This window comes from Ranitomeya imitator, chromosome 3 (genome assembly GCF_032444005.1).
Source record: "Ranitomeya imitator isolate aRanImi1 chromosome 3, aRanImi1.pri, whole genome shotgun sequence".
NCBI classification, from domain to species: Eukaryota; Metazoa; Chordata; class Amphibia; order Anura; family Dendrobatidae; genus Ranitomeya; species Ranitomeya imitator.
In genome coordinates this window covers 730,355,570-730,372,183 of record NC_091284.1, presented here as the reverse complement: position 1 = coordinate 730,372,183, position 16,614 = coordinate 730,355,570, and the positions used below count along the sequence as shown (strand labels likewise).

General features: G+C 38.9%; 1 protein-coding gene across 1 annotated transcript; it reads right to left on the bottom strand.

The window, feature by feature from the left end:
• Positions 1 to 1,440: 1,440 nt before the first annotated feature.
• Positions 1,441 to 11,262, bottom strand: LOC138670978 (keratin, type II cytoskeletal cochleal-like). The gene is made up of 9 exons (XM_069758806.1): positions 10,785 to 11,262; positions 7,818 to 8,026; positions 7,617 to 7,677; positions 7,447 to 7,542; positions 6,678 to 6,842; positions 5,292 to 5,417; positions 2,644 to 2,864; positions 2,520 to 2,554; positions 1,441 to 1,870 (listed from the first exon to the last, which is right to left on the bottom strand). Exons 1-9 carry the CDS (start codon positions 11,220 to 11,222, stop codon positions 1,701 to 1,703), a joined length of 1,521 nt encoding a protein of 506 aa, XP_069614907.1. The 5' UTR covers positions 11,223 to 11,262; the 3' UTR covers positions 1,441 to 1,700.
• Positions 11,263 to 16,614: the final 5,352 nt, after the last annotated feature.

The window sequence follows — 16,614 nt, the reverse complement described above, 5'->3', positions numbered from 1 at the left end:
TGGTAACTAAAGGAGGACCCCAGGGGGCTGATATGATCGAGCTCCAGGGGGAAACCCCGGCGATCACACAGGAAGACTATCCAATGTTTTATAGCACTCTGACTAATGTTATTCTATGTTGCAGTGTTCATCAGTGTTTTTTTTTTCATGCTGAATCAGCAGATGAAAAAAATCTCAACAAGCTGCGAGTTGCTCCAGAGATTGGGTAACACGCACCCATTCAATTCTACGGGTATGTATAAAATATCAGACTGCATTCAGATGTCATCCAATTGCAGTCCAACACCCGATGACTCAGATAATGTAGAGATGGATAAATTACGTTCGTCTTCTCCTCACCTGTGCTGCAATAATTCTTAAATTTTTCATCTGTTTCATAAGAAAGAGGCATGAACTTGGTGGCTATGAACGGCAGCACAATATTTGTGGAGAATCTCTCAGTTGGATAACGGGTTTTATTGAGGACCTCCATCTTATAAATATGAGAGCTACCTGGGTCAATGAGTGTCACTGTGACTTCTTTCACACTAACTTAAGTCCAAGGTATATAAGGGTTACCCAGGTCAATATGTAGTGCTGAGACTTCTTGTATGGAAATGTCCCGGCCTGGTCAGTCCCGTACGTCTTCACTAAGGCCTCCAGATCTAGTAAACACTTGTGCTTCCTTCTGTAATTTCTTTCTAAAGGTGCACCGAATTGCCTATTATGTGAGGAACTGCTGCCACTGTTATTTGTGATGCTACACTTGCTACCTTCTTGCAGGTTTGCTCTTCTGCACACACTTACAGAAAATAAAACTCTATGAAAATATAACCTTTATTGGCTAAATCCTAAAATTGTCTAATCAGAATCAAAACTACAAATGTAAATAAAGTGCATATGCAAAAAGTGAACCAGTGCATGATCCTATATACATAAGGTGATAGAAGGGTGCTCTAACCCTACTGCACCGCTTGCTAGCATCTTTTTTCAGGAGAGCACTGCTTCCCAGCCTCGCACCTTCCTGCCTGCCAAGGTTGGTTGCTCCTGATTAATTGGCAGTTCAGAACAGCAGCATTGTTGGCCCTTTAGCCCAAGCTGTCCACTCTCTTCAGTTTTTGCCTCTGAAGCGTTGTGGGAGCACAGTTGCAATGATGCTGGCCAGATCGGGAGTTACCAGTGCACTTCAGCAATCCCGCCAGCTTAAGAGTAGTGCTTACAAGTTGCCTATGAGACTGGCTACCACTGATTAACTGGAGCGGTGGCTGGTAACCTAGGCGTGAGTAAGCAATACATATTAAAATGTCTCTCTTCTTGAGAACTGAGATGATTTTTATAAACAGTTAAATTTCAAAGTTGCTTCTTTTTTCAAGCATTTTCAATTATGTCCAATTAATATAATGAGAACAACCTGTTAACATACAGGATGTATTTTGTAAAAGAAAGACATACAAGATAATATTGCTGTTCGTTATTTTAATATTGAAGATGGGGTTGACGTAAACACATAAGGTTTAATACAGATTTTTTTGGTAAGACAAAGACAAAAGCCACTTGAAAGAGCTACAGACATAAAATTGTGAAGAGCATAGGGTGTAGACTTAGCGTAGACAGGGGAACAGGACAGACTGCTTTTAGGCTGGTTTAATAGAGTGCAACTTGCTGAGATATAACTGATTGCAGTGCAGTTATTTGTGCAGCCTGTCCAAGATGACACAAGCTTAACAGTGGTGTCCATGCTTCCCCTTGGATAAACTGCTAGAGCTGAAGCTTCCCACATGGTGATGATGGCCACTTCCACTATGTCCACTATGTGCACTATGTCCACTATGTCCACTATGTGCACTATGTCCACTATGTCCACTATGTCCACTTGAGTTGCTGACCACGGCTGAAAGTTATAAAACAAATATTAATATTATATTCTTACTCGGATCACACATCTTCTTTAAACTGAACATGACTGCTGATGCATGCTGTCTGATCCATGTGCAGCAAGTAGCATGTACCAAGCATTGGCTGTATGATTTCAGACATGATTTCGCATCAGCATTTCAAAGAAAAGCATAGTTTAATAAGTGGCCGGGGCCAAGTCGTACGAGAGACTAGTTGGAAAAAGCGAATCCCTGATGACTTCTCCCCACTCGTGGCTGACCACTTTTTCTATGAGCGCATATATGTGGAGAGACCTGCCACTCGAGGACAGCAGGTGAGGACAAGGCGTTGGAGACCTACCTGTCCGACTAGCCTTCAGTGCTGCTATTATGTTTCTCTTTTATAGGAAATGAGTTAAACATACAAGGCTGAAATCATACAGCCCGCACCTGATACATGCTGCCTGTAGATCGGGGAGCATATATCAGCTGTCAGGTTCCCTTTTATGCAATACTCCAATGTAGTCATGTGTACAACTACAAAAACGTCACCATGTCAAGGAGACTTGATTTAAAAAATAATATTAACAAAGGTACAAAATATTCATAGTAGTTGGGGCCTCATACGGAAAAGCAAAAGTTGTAAATGTCTTTTTCTATACTTACAGATGCTAACAGATCCATGTCCTTCACTAACAAGTCTGAAAAAGAAAGAAAATGGGTTAGAGACATAATACAAAAAAGAACAGGAAAAAGAACAAAGTGTTTTTGTTATAAAAAAAAAAATCACCTGCACTCCTCCCCTTCCAGCAGTTTCCTGTAGGTGGCGATCTCAATATCCAGAGCCAGTTTGACGTTCATCAGCTCCTGGTATTCCCGCAGTTGGCGAGCCATGTCCTGCTTGGCCTTCTGTAGGGCAGCCTCCAGCTCTGCCAGTTTATGCTTGGCATCCTTGACAGCTGCTTCTCCTCGTTCTTCAGCTTCAGCGATGGCAGCTTCCAGCTTAGCACGCTAGGGATCATAAAATACAGTTTTACATTTTCAGAATGAATACACAAGAAACAAAAACTGTTATTCAAATGCACTACATTACATGGAGAGCTCAATGGTTTTAATGAGCACAAGGAATCATTTCCTTCATTTCCACTGTGTATTGGAATATCATATTTCCAAGCTATTTTTACCGCTCAAACAACACTGTAAAAAACACCAAAAATTAATGGCAGAATCATGTTTGTTTGTTGTCCAGTATATTATATGGTAAAATAAATTGTGTCATTCAAAGCTACAACTAAGCCTGCGAAAAAAAAAGAAAACTCTCAAATGGCTATGTTAGGGGCAAAATAGAAATGTTATGGATCTTGGAAGAAAGGGAGGGAAATAAAAAAGGAAAGGACAACCTGCACAATTATTAAAGGGTTAAATATTCTAGGGGTTTTTTAGTACTAATTTTTTTTTTTTAATTAGCTATCACAGACATATTTTGTCATATTAATGAGCCGCACCTCCGTGATGTTCATGATTTATCCCTTTGACATCTAATTTTTTTTTAGTCACAGTGACTGACCGTGAGACCATATTGTATGTCATAGTTTCACAGGGGCTGTCGCATGAATCACAGGCCTATGCATGACAAGGTAAATCAGTGTAAGCATTGTGACTAATGTCAGAACGTCTTCTTTAACAAGCTCTCCCACGCCTCACCTAGGATCCCAGCCAGATCCGCCTGTTCCACATTGTTTCATATATTAACCCAAATTAAGTCGTTATCTTCCACCTGACTACAGATCGGATTACGATGTTCACATAGGCACTTAATCAACTTTTTGTTATGAGATTTTTTTTTTTCAATGATTGATTTAAGAAATGTTTCTTTTACAACATGCTAAATGTTAGAATTTCATACAATTATATACCGTATATTCTATCATAGACAAAAGTAGTAATCTATGTGATGATCACCGTTGTGGAAGATATTGGTAAGAAATCTGGTGGCATGCTTCTTTCAAGTGCTTTTCTACTAGACAGCATGAATTTTTTTTGAAGAACAACTATATAGAACATGTTCATGTCAAGATTTAAATTTGACCCACATTTTGTAAGCATTGCACACACAAGACAGATCATAAGGTCTATGGATGCAGTTAAATGGACCAAGATTTGGCTACAATGCACAGACTGGTTGGCGGATCTCCCAACCCGAGCTTGACAGCTTCATGTATTTCTATGCAAATGTCACGCTTGGGTCACAGTCCCAGTATTGCGATCCAATCTCTGTCCAATTTATTCAGCTGTCTAACTGCACCCTATATGTGAACATACACATGAGATTATTGTCGGCTGAACCCAGTAATTTTGGTGTGACATCCAACCATCTAATGCACACAATTTCTCCTAATAGCATTTATAGAATAATCAACGATGTGAATACTTTTCTGCCCAATGATGACAGAAGTATTCTAGGAGTGATACCTTTATTGGCTAACCAGAAAATAATATGTTTGCAAGCTTTCAGAGCACAGTGGCTCCTTCTTCAGGCAAGATTACAAATGCCTGAAGAAGGAGCCACTGTGCTCTGAAAGCTTGCAAACATATTATTTTCTGGTTAGCCAATAAAGGTATCACTCCTAGAATACTTCTGGTGTCATTGGGCAGAAAAGTATTCACCGATTTTTCTGGCTGGTACCACAATACAATTTATTATTGTACATCATAGAATAATCATGCGTGATGAAATTCAGCATGACTGATCATTTTATTTAATCTGAGAAGGAAATTATAGTACCCCAATTCCTGCACCTTATTGCGAACTCTTGCACTCTCAACTTGATTGACAGACATGACTAATAACTACCTTTCGATAGCTATCTGAAGCGTATGGGCATATTTTAAGGTTATTTATGAATTAATTTATCAAAGTGGTATAGGGTCAGATAAAAAATCAATTGAAAATGGGTTGTCTTCTGCTATACCTTTCATACTTTTGAGGTCCAATAATGGGTCACTCCTGGAGCATTTACATAATCCAGTGATGCCCTTTGTGACACTACTGTTTGGACACAATCATATCTGAAGCATGCAAGAGCTCAGAATGTTGAAATGTTTAGTATTTTGATGACTTGTATATAAAGTTTGTAAAAGGATATCCTGTTGAGTTTTACTCCTCCAGATTGTCTTTGATAATGGATGAAACCATCCAAAAATGACTAAAAATTGGAAAGGCTATAAAAAATGATACTACTTTAAAATATATTACAATGCAAAATGAAAATAAATATTTTGTTAAACCTACAGTCCTATGAAAATTTCAGTGAATGCAACAATTATCTTTAAGCCATTGCCACAATGTCTATATCCTATCTATTCTAAAGCTTCATGAATAAATAATGGACAATTACACTTTTGGCTAACACAAGCCCTGAGCGGCATATCATTTACCTGTGCTTTCACACTCTCTATTTCACCCTTTAGTCTCTGGATCAGACGAGTCAGTTCAGTAATTTCATGTTTAGTATTTCTCAGGTCATCACAATGTCTTCCTGCTGTCATACGCAACTCTTCATACTAGACAGAAAAATGCAGGTGAAAAAAAATTAGAAAACATGCAGAAACTAAATTGAAGGTTTTATCATTGAGTCAAGTGCAATGGCATCAATGGTCTGAAGAGACAATTTCGTAGAACTACATTATTCACAAGCCATGAGGAGTGGCTTATAGGCCTGCTTTTTTAATATTTAGTTTTTTAAGAAACCGCATCATTCTTGCCTATATGCTGTTTCTGGTATTACAACTTAGGTGAACAAGTCTGAGCTGCAAGTCATAACCCTTGACCAAGAGCAAAAATTTAACTTTTTTCTAGAAATAAGTGAATCTGACAAAATTTGATTCATCAGATTCAGTTGAATTTGGTCGGGAAGTTTGATTTGCACTGAATTAATCCCTCATGACCTCAGAACATAATAAATGGAGAAGTTAAAAAATAACCCATCATCTGTCCTAATGCGGCAGCTCCCAGCCCAGTCCTCTCTTAGGTCTCTTTCTTACAATAGCTCCAGCCTTCTCTTCTATCTACAGCCTCATTCACTCTTTGGCCCTTCTGGTGCTCACTAGGTCTCATGTGGTGGTATGACTTATGTTGCTCCGTGACATAATGACAACATTTGGGACCTAATCAAAGCCTGAGGTGCCCAGAAGTCAGGACAGAAGAGAAGATCCGAGCTGAAAGGAGGACATGAGATTTCGGACACCAGGACAAGTGAGGGGCAAAGTGAGTACAATTTTTTAGCCCTAAAAATAATCAGTCGACATGTTGGCCAACAGGCTGTTATTTTGCTTGATTCAAGTTTCAAATGAACCTAATCACTAAAAATTTTGGCAAATCTGAATCGTGAAATTTGAAGCAAATTTGATTTACCTCAAGTCAATTAATTTCTACATCTTTCTAGTCTTGCACATTATCTTAAAACACCCTAGATTCTTTACCAGGAGACATTTTTTAAATTTCATGGTGTCATCAATTTATTCTAATCTCATAGCATTAGACTTTTGTGTGAACTAACTTGTTGACCAACGCTGCAGAATTTTCCTGATCAAAGTAGAATCAGCTGTAGGTCTAAAGTAATATAATACAGATAATCCCAGCAACTCAAAACTATTAAGTATTATAATAGGTATATTTTATGAGTAATCATGGGTAGATTAAATTTTGGTTGTTAAAAAATACCTTTCAACTGCTAAACCATGTTAACTTGCTGTGTGGATTAGCAGGGATTTTATAGGGCTGCACCAAGTTTTCAGAAATGAGTAACTAAGAGCTTGACTCACCCTGGTCTGGTACATGGCTTCAGCCTCAGCTCTACTCTTGTTAGCAATCTCTTCATATTGAGCTTTAACCTCAGCAATGATACTGTCCATATCTAAATCTCTGCTGTTGTCCATGGACACAATGACGGAGACGTCTGAGATCTGAGCTTGGAGCTGAGCAATCTCCTAAAGATCGGAAAACAAAGTATTGTTAGCTATAAACGAATGAAATAAAAACAGTCCCTCAGCATTGAGGACACATCTCTCTATTATTACTCTTATTTAGAACCTCGATGTACTATCTTAGACATTTACATTTGTCTCATTCCCAACTAGAACATCATTAATATTATCGAATTCCCACAAACACTTAAGTCCACCAAACATATTAGATAGCTGGTGCCTCTCCCGTTTTCGGACAAGTTCTCCTGTGTTCTCTATGAGGGAGCCATCGCCAGACATGTCTGGCAGCTGCTTATCTCAGGGAGACTGAAATCGGACTGATATTTCTCCTGACAATAAATTGGCCGGGGCACATTAGGCTGTTAGCTGAACCCATCTGTATTGGTGAGTTTGGCTGACAATAGTTAAATTTTCATGGTGGGCTGTAGGTCTACCACTAAAATATAGTAGTGAAATCAAATGTAATGAAACCCCGTATTTTCCTCTAGAAGCAATGTTTTTTAGGACAGACAACCTCCATATCTCATTTTTTCCTATATGAATCTGCATAAAGTATGAGCTATATATGTACATACAAAGAGGTACATTTTTAAAGTACGGTACTTACTGCATCAAATAGGGCGCGCAGGAAGTTAATCTCATCCGTTAGTGAGTCCACTTTAGCTTGTAGCTCAGATTTGTTGATGAAAGCAGCATCAACGTCCTGCAAGGTAAATTTTCTAATATATTAATTGCTCATTACAAGAGTACACTCTTAAAACAATATTTGGTACATACTCTCTTAAGTCCAACAAATTCATTCTCGGCTGCAGTGCGTCTGTTGATTTCGTCTTCATACCTGTTGCATTACACATAAAATGGACATAAATGTACTATCACAATCAAATGTGCTATACATCTTGTCACCATTGTGATATTTTATTATTTAAACAGTGGAAGCCATAAATTTAACTTTATTTTTTCATCCAAATAACTTACTTTTTCTTGAACTCCTCTACTGCATCTTCCATGGCCCTTCTTTCTGACTCTAGACGAGCCCTTTCGCCTCCAAGACTATCTAATTGTTTTCTGAGGTTGCTGATATATGCCTCAAAGAGAGGTTCAATGTGGCTTTTTGCGGGTTTCTTGTCTTGTAGAAGACACCATTTTGTCTCTAGCATCTTATTCTGCTGTTCTAGAAATCTCACCTGCAATAAACATATTAAAAAAATATACAAGTGAAATTAGAGACATAGTAGGGTTATACATCCATACCCTAAGCATTCATCAAAATGAAGACCATTGCCTCATTTAAAGCAATCGGATTGAGAGAGTTTTCAGGAGTTTAATTTTGATCGTCTATTTTTGCATAGGGCATCAATATTTAGTTGTATGGGGTCTTACTCAGGGCACCTCAGCCAATCAGCTGAGTGAAGGGGCTGCAGCGCACCCTGCCCCTTCCTTACTTATACAAGTATTGTGCTGCACATAGCATTGTGGCATTATCTGCTGCTTAGTCCTGTTCAAGTGTATGGAAATATGCTGTATTACCAGGTACAGTCATTAGTACATGTATGGCAATGTTCCAGCGGGAACGCCACAGCTACTGGGGTGCCAGCAATCTGGAAAAAAATATTGTTTTCCAATTCTTTTGATCACTTTGGACACTTGTTATTGGACTATCCCATTGTACCCAAAGACTGAAGTACTTTTCTATATTGCTTTACATGAACCATAATTTTAGGAATGAAGATAGTGTCTGCCATGCAATATAAATGGCTTGCCTATAAATAGGATGACATTGCTTCCAACAGACTTAAATTGAGTTGATGAATCACATGTAGACCTTGCTTTGGAGGTATACATAAAAACATACATTGCTTAAACATAAAAGCCTATTTATATTCGCATGTAGCTCTTTCAAAGACAAGCCCAGTAATACCTTTACATGGCCAGTCCGTTCCTGCTTTATTGAGAAATTAGCGTTTGAATTGATATATAAAGGAGGGTGAAGGACTATGGTAGATCTGAAGCCTCTGTCACTCCAGCTCTATTCCCCATCCAGCACTGTTTGCTCCTGTTTGACTGATGGCTCCATTGACTGAAGTCACAAGCAAAGAGGATGTCAGTCAAGCGGGAGGAGGCGCCGCTGAACCAGGATTAGAGCTGGAGTGACAGAGATTTCAGATCTAAAGAAACAACGCAGCCTTCTATGTTATTTTTAAAAGTGTTAAAGCTTGTTAAAGTTTGGTCCAGTTTGTATGTGTATTAAAAGTGCAATTTCAAGTTACTAAGCATTACGCAATGTAGTGAAAGCTTCTGTGCTGGACGCTAGACAGCACTGATCTCAGACAGATCATGATAAATGAAGATGACTATGCAGCAATATGGAATAGTCTTGTCATGTATTCAGTATAGAAATTTGCTGTCAATTTAAAACGTTCCTATCTCCTATCTGGGACTGCCTTTTTTATGTAATACAGGAGCATCCCCAGATTGGTAGTTATTCTAAATATAAGATATTGATAAAAGTGTGCGAAGTAACCCCAATGCTCCCCTGAAAGGGCCCAGCTTTCCAAAAAAGGTCATGTCTGGACTTCTGGGTTGTGGGATCCCGACTTTGCTAAGTAGTCTGGCCTTTTCTGGGGAGCATTAGTGTTACTTCTGTGCACTTTTGACAGTCAATAACATATTTAAATAATCTCCATTCTGGGGCTGCCCACTCTTTAATTAAATAAAAAGTACTGCCGCAGATTGGTGATGGGTTCTCTTTAATGATGGCTTAAATGAGGGTCTGCTGGTGTACCCTTTTATTTAAAGGGGTATTTTGATCTCAGCTATTCATGGCTGAGATAGGAATATCTGTCTCTATGCAGCTTCCCTATGTAGTCAGGACTATAGAAACATCTGAGTGCTGCTGAGCCCTGCTGGTTCAGTAACCCCCGTAGAAATAAATGTAAGTTACAGAACTAGCACAGCGAGCTGTGTTGTTTCTGTAACCGAGGCCTTATGAAAAAAAGCATAGCCTGTTGTGCTACACTGTTTCCATAACTCCCATTTACTTCTGTAGGAGTGATGGGAACGGCAGGAAACAGCTGCACCTTCTGTATCTGTTTCAGTATTTCCAACCACCTGTGCCATCTACTCCATGAAAGGTATATCCATCTCTATACCTATACCCATCTCAACAATGGATGCCCTTTAACTGACCTTTTGAAAGGCAAATCAAAAAGTGTTATTTGCCAATAAATGAGCATGTAGATTTAGAGTATTGATGTGGATAAGCAGGGTAAAGTGTACATGTTAATGTGGGTGTCTGAGTGGACATGCTAGACTAGTTTTTTACATTTCTTCCCAAATCTACCATTCACTGATTAGCACTTAGCACAATATGTACAATGCTATATAAAGCCAAACTTTGGAAATATGTTTCCAGGCCTAAACTGGCCCTACAGTTGTTGACCAGATGGGCATCATATATTAACTGTCATCCACTAAGACTTATAAAACACCATTACAGCATTTTTTTATTTCAGCACTGGAATGGTGCCACTAATCTAAGCTCCCCGAACCTAATATTATACTTACCAGATGCCATCCTCAACTCTTCACATTGCAATTCTAGTCTTGCACTGCCATCTTATGACCATAACTTCTGAATGCCTGGAAGTCAGAGGTAATGGTCAGAAGCTCTCAATGCAAGTCTCTGAGGGCCTTGTCCTGTCCTTGTTCTGGCTTTCATAGGCTTATAATGAGTTGTGACTTCTGGCTCTCCTAGCAAACACTCTGGAAGGTCACAAACTGCAGAAGACCAACCGGAGAGGTGCCAATAACAGATTACGGTGGCATCTAGTAAGTATAATACTAGAAGCAGGGAAATTAGATTAGCAGCACCACTCCAGCGGTAAAATTATAAAAAATGCTGGAATGGTGCTTTTAGTTTAAGACTTATGAATTGTGACTTACCTTGTCTATGAAGGAAGCAAACTTGTTGTTCAGGCCTTTAATCTGATCTTTTTCGTCAATTCTGACTTTCTGGATATTTGGATCAATCTCCAAATTGAGAGGGGCCAGGAGACTTTGATTAACTGTAACAGCGGTGATACCGGGAGAACAAAATGATCCACCAAATCCATGGCCTCCAGCACTAAATCCATGTCCTATTCCGATTCCAGAGAAACCATAGGCATGTCCACTCTTCAATCCACTTGAAATCTTGTGTCCTCCAGACCCAATACTGTAGACACTTTTGCTGCTGAATGATGGGTGCATTTTGTGGCCAATTGATATTTTCTTAGTAGTGAAGGAACCAATGGAGCCATGTTTGTGCACAGATGGTAAGCAAGCTGAGGATGAGCTGAAGCTCTTGATTCCATGATGGCTATGTCCAGATTTAACAGACATCTCTGAAGAGTATCTTGATATTAGTCGTGCTTGGAGTGGAAGAAGCTGCGGATGAGTTCGGTGCCTAAAATTGTCCCTTTTATATACCTGAAGTGGTGGGCTTGGTGACTTTAAAAAGCACTAAGACCTTGTAATTGCATCTTCTGAGCTTCCACTTTGGCATTTTTACCTCCTCATCATCCTAGTTTAATGAAATTTAATAGAACATTTAAATAAAACTCATAGTGGCAACACACCTAGAATATTAGTAAAGATGAAAAGCACTTAATGCTGATGACTTTTCTCACTAAGCGAGCACACCTCATGTGCTGCAGATTATGATTATAAAAGTCATTTTCCGAAATAGGGGTCAGCTTGTAAAGTGCTCTTTATGAGACTGTATAGTTCTCACTTTGTCATACAGTGTCACATAAACACCAATTTACCCCTGTTTATTAGGATTTTTTTTAATTTTATGTCATTATAAAATGTCTATGGAGAAAGACAAGTCTATTAATGCCAAATTAAGTAGGCTTTAAAGCTTAACATGATCCCTTACTTAATTAGCATGCATGTCAAGAAATTGCACGATAATTGTTTGGGTTATTTTATTACTTTTATGTCTGTCTGTAATTTTGATCTATTAAGCACAAAAGTAGATTCATCAATAAATAACATATGTCAAAAGGAATTTTCTGTGGTTTACAAATAATATCTGTCTAGAAGTAATAAAGGGTGGGTCTGCTTCCCTGGCCTGGTTTGTACATCAGAACTGACTCCGCATCCATTTTTCATTTTACTAGAGCAAATGTACAGATATAACAAAGTTTGCCATAATGCAGATAATAAGCACTGGGATATCATAACACTAAAATATAATTTCTTTGACACATTTAGTTTGACATTGGTCAATGCCTTTTGAAATGTTAAATTATTCCTCTCATTCAGATGGCAATGATCTTTTTTGGTATGCAAAAAACTGTCCAAGTTTCATCAATGTTTAGGATCTAAGTTTCATCAGTGTTTGATCCATGTGCCAGTTTTCTCCACCAGTGTTTCAACAGTGATTTTCATGTATGAATTTTTTTTTACAAAGTTTCTCCTATCCATTACAATATGAATCACGGGCAGCACACAGAACATTCATTGATGCCATCCATGTGCTGTCCGTGATTTTCACAGACCGATATGAGTTGTATGGGAAATTTTGATACATGACTCAGACAAAAGGCAGACATGGTCAGCAAAAAAATACGGACATGTGAACAGCTCCACTGAATATGAGTACATGTTCTATCTGTGAAAAGTGGACATCTGAATGAGGCCTAAGTGAGGTAACCTTCTGTGACAAGTAAGTGCATTATTTGTCAACTTAAACCTTGCTATATCTGTAAGAAATCATTGAGGCCCATAATATCTTTTCCTGCCAGTTGAGTGGTATGTTTGTGTGGGTACTAATGTTATGTGTGAGTACAGAGGTGTATCTAGGGGAGGGGAAGAAGGGGCATTTGTGCTGGGAACAGCCGGCAGGGGGTGAATTCGGGCTCTTGATGCAGCGATCAGAGGGGTCTCACCGGTGACTTCATTTTTCTACTCCCAGTAGTGGTATTCAGTAATTCTCTGAGTCGGCTGTCAAGCTGTTAAGGACTTACTGCTAAGGACAGACTCGGAGTTGTAGGTTCATGCAATACAAATGTATATGGGTCTGACCTAACATTGCAATTAATGTACCATGAACTCATGGTGGTTCTGGTGATGTATTCATGTACTGATCATGGTTCAGATGATTTATTTATTTAGTGGCGTGGTTCAGGTGATGTATTTCTGTACTGATGGTAGTTTTGGTGATGTGCTTCTATACTAATGGTGGTTCTTATGCTGAATTCATCTACAAATGGTGGTCCTGGTGTTGTATTCATGTACTATTGGTGGTCCTAGTGATGTATTCATGTACAGTTAAATGTTCTGGTGATGTATTTTTGTACAGAGGAGGGTTGCAATGCTGTGTTTCTGTACTCATGGGGGTTCTACTGATGTATTTCTTTACTGATGGTGGTTCTGATGATGTATTCTTGTGCTGTTATTGGTCTTGAACCTGTACACATGTAACAATTAGTGATGAGCGCGTATACTCGTTGCTTGGGTTTTCCAGAGCACGCTCGGGTTGTCTCCGAGTATTTATGACTGCTCGGAGTTTTAGTTTTCCTTGCCGCAGCTGGATGATTTGCAGCTACTAGACAGCTTGATTACATGTGGGGATTCCCTAGCAACCAGGCAACCCCCACATGTATTCGGGCTGGGTAGCAGCCGTAAATCATTCAGCTGCGGCAAGGAAAACTAAATTTCCGAGCAGTCATAAATACTCGGATTCCACTGTGTGCTCGGGAAAACTCGAGCAACGAGTATACTGGCTCATCACTAGTAACAATCCATAACTCGTAAGATTACTTGATACATTTTTACGTTAATAAAGTGTTGTGTTATATGACAAGTTAAAGATAACCATGTTTTTTTATTGGGTTGTCCAGGTTTGTTATGAAAGTCTGCAGTTACTCTTTGTGACTGCAGACTTCTGAATTCTCACAGCACACACTGCACGCTTTAAAGAGAACGTGTCAGCAGGGTTGAGCATAGTAACCTACACACAATGTCAGGTTGGCGCTGTTATTCTGAATAAAATGATACCTTGATTGATGAAATCCGTCTTATGGTTGTTTCTTAATCTTTATTTTTAGTTTTGTGTTAATGATATGCTAGAGTCCTAAAGCAGGGTTCATGTATGTGGTGCTCTGATTATACAGCTCTGGCAAAAATAAAGAGACCACCACATCAAAACCCTGTCATGGGCAGTCCAATCATCAGACCTGAACCCCATTGAAAACCTCTGGAATGTAATCGAGAGGATGATGGATAGTCACAAGCGATCAAACAAAGAAGACCTGCTTACATTTTTTCCCCAGGAGAAGTGTGAAGACTAGTGGAAAAAATGCCAAGACGCATGAAAGCTGTGATTAATAATCATGGTTATTCCTCAAAATATTGATTTCTGAACTCTTCCTGAGTTAAAACATTAGTATTGATGTTTCTAAATGATAATGAACTTGTTTTCTTTGCATTATTTGAGGTCTGAAAGAATTGGTTTTTTTTTTAGTAATTTTGACCATTTATCCTTTTCAGAAAAAAATACAAAATTTATTGCTTGGAAATTCGGAGACATGTTGTCAGAAGTTTATAGAATAAATGAACAATTTACATTTTACTCAAAAATATACCTATAAAGAGAAAAATCAGACAAACTGAACATTTTGCATTGGTCTCTTAATTTTTGCCAGGACTGTATATTCATAATGCAGACTGCTGACAGGTCACTGATCCCTCAGTGACCTGCCCCCTAATGAATACCATCACATGCTGAATAAAAAAAAATGCTTCTGCAGGTAGGTGCCAGCCATGGCACCTGCGCTGCAGCATAATCGCATGTGTACTTTGCACTTCTTCTCTTTTGCAGATTTACCTGAGCGAGTTAAAAAAAAGTCATTTTGAAAATGGCGCCTGTGCAGTAGCAGCTATCGGTTTTTATAGAGATCCAATAGCTGCTGTTACGCTGGCGAAGAAAAACAAATGTCCGCCGCCTGCACAGTAACAGTCTCTAGGAGATCGCTGACAGCTGCTATTGCACATGCTCGGGCGGCACCATCTTGGTGGAAGACATTTTATTTTCTTCTCCAGCAAGATGGTGCCAGTGGCGCATGCGCAACAGTAGCTATCGGATCTCTATACAAACCGATAGCTGCTACTGCGCAGGCAAAGCGGGCACCATTTTCAAAATGACTTTTTTTACTTCACTCAAGTAAAGCTGCAAAAGGGAAGAAGTGCAAAGTACACATGCGATTACTCTGCAGCACAAGTGCCACGGCTGGCACCTGCCTGCAGAAGAATTTTTTTTTTAATTCAGTATGTGATGGTATTCAGAAGGGGGCAGGTCACTGAGGGAGCAGTGACCTGTCAGCTGTCTGTATGAATATCTAATCAGAGCACCACATACAAGAACCCTGCCTTAAGACACAAGCATATAATTAACACAAAACTAAATATAAATTTTATCCCTTTTACCCCCAAGGGTGGTTTGCACGTTAATGACTGGGACAATTTTTACAGTTCTGACCACTGTCCCTTAATGAGATTATAACTCTGGAACGCTTCAACAGATCTCGGTGATTCTGACATTGTTTTCTTGTGACATATGGTACTTCATGACAGAGGTAAACTTTCTTTGATATTACTTGCGTTTATTTGTGAAAAAAGTGGAAATTTGGCGAAAATTTAGAACATTTTGCATTTTTCCAACTTTGAATTTTCATGCCCTTAAATCACAGAGATATGTTACACAAAATACTTAACAAGTAACATTTCCCACATGTCTACTTTACATCAGCATAATTTTGGAACCAAAATTTTTTTTGTTAGGGAGTTATAAGGGTTAAAAGTTAACCAGCGATTTCTCATTTTTGCAACACCATTTTTTTAGGGACCATGTCATATTTGAAGTCAATTTGAGGGGTCTATATGATAGAAAATATGAAAACGTGACACCATTCTAAAAACTGCACCCCTAAAGGAGCTCAAAACCACATTGAAGAAGTTTATTAACCCTTCAGGTGCTTCACAGGAATTTTTGGAATGTTTAAAAAAAATTTCATTTAATTTTTTTTCACAAAAAATTACTTCAGGTCCAATTTGTTTTATTTTACTGAGGGTAACAGGAGAAATTGGACCCCAAAAGTTGTTGTACAATTTATCCTGAGTACGCTGATACCACATATTTGGGGGTAAACCACTGTTTGGGCGCATGGCAGAGCTCGGAAGGGAAGGAGCGCCATTTGACTTTTCAATGCAAAATTGGCTGGAATTCAGGTAGGACGCCATGTTGCGGAACAATGGAAACCCCCCACAAGTGACACCATTTTGGAAATTAGACCGCCTAAGGAACTTATATAGATGTGTGTTGAGTACTTTGAACCCCCAAGTGCTTCATAGAAGTTTATAATGTAGAGCCGCAAAAATAAAAAATCATATTTTTTCACAAAAATGATATTTTCGCCCCCAATTTTTTATTTTCCTAAGGTTAACAGCCGAAATTGGACCCCAAAAGTTGTTTTGCAATTTATAAAACACAATATTACCAGCGCTCAACACTTCTGCCTACTACGTATATAGGGGCTCCTAATACAATCACCCAGCTGCTGGTAGCCTCAGAACATGTGCCGATTCTGTAAAAACCAAATAACTATACTAATAACTGGTACCGCGCTTAGGTTATTAAGGTGACCTGAGCCTGGTCACAGGGGGACACTGGTAAGTAAAGCAAATGTCCCACTATACATGACAGTGTGCTTTGAGTCCCGCTGGTAGC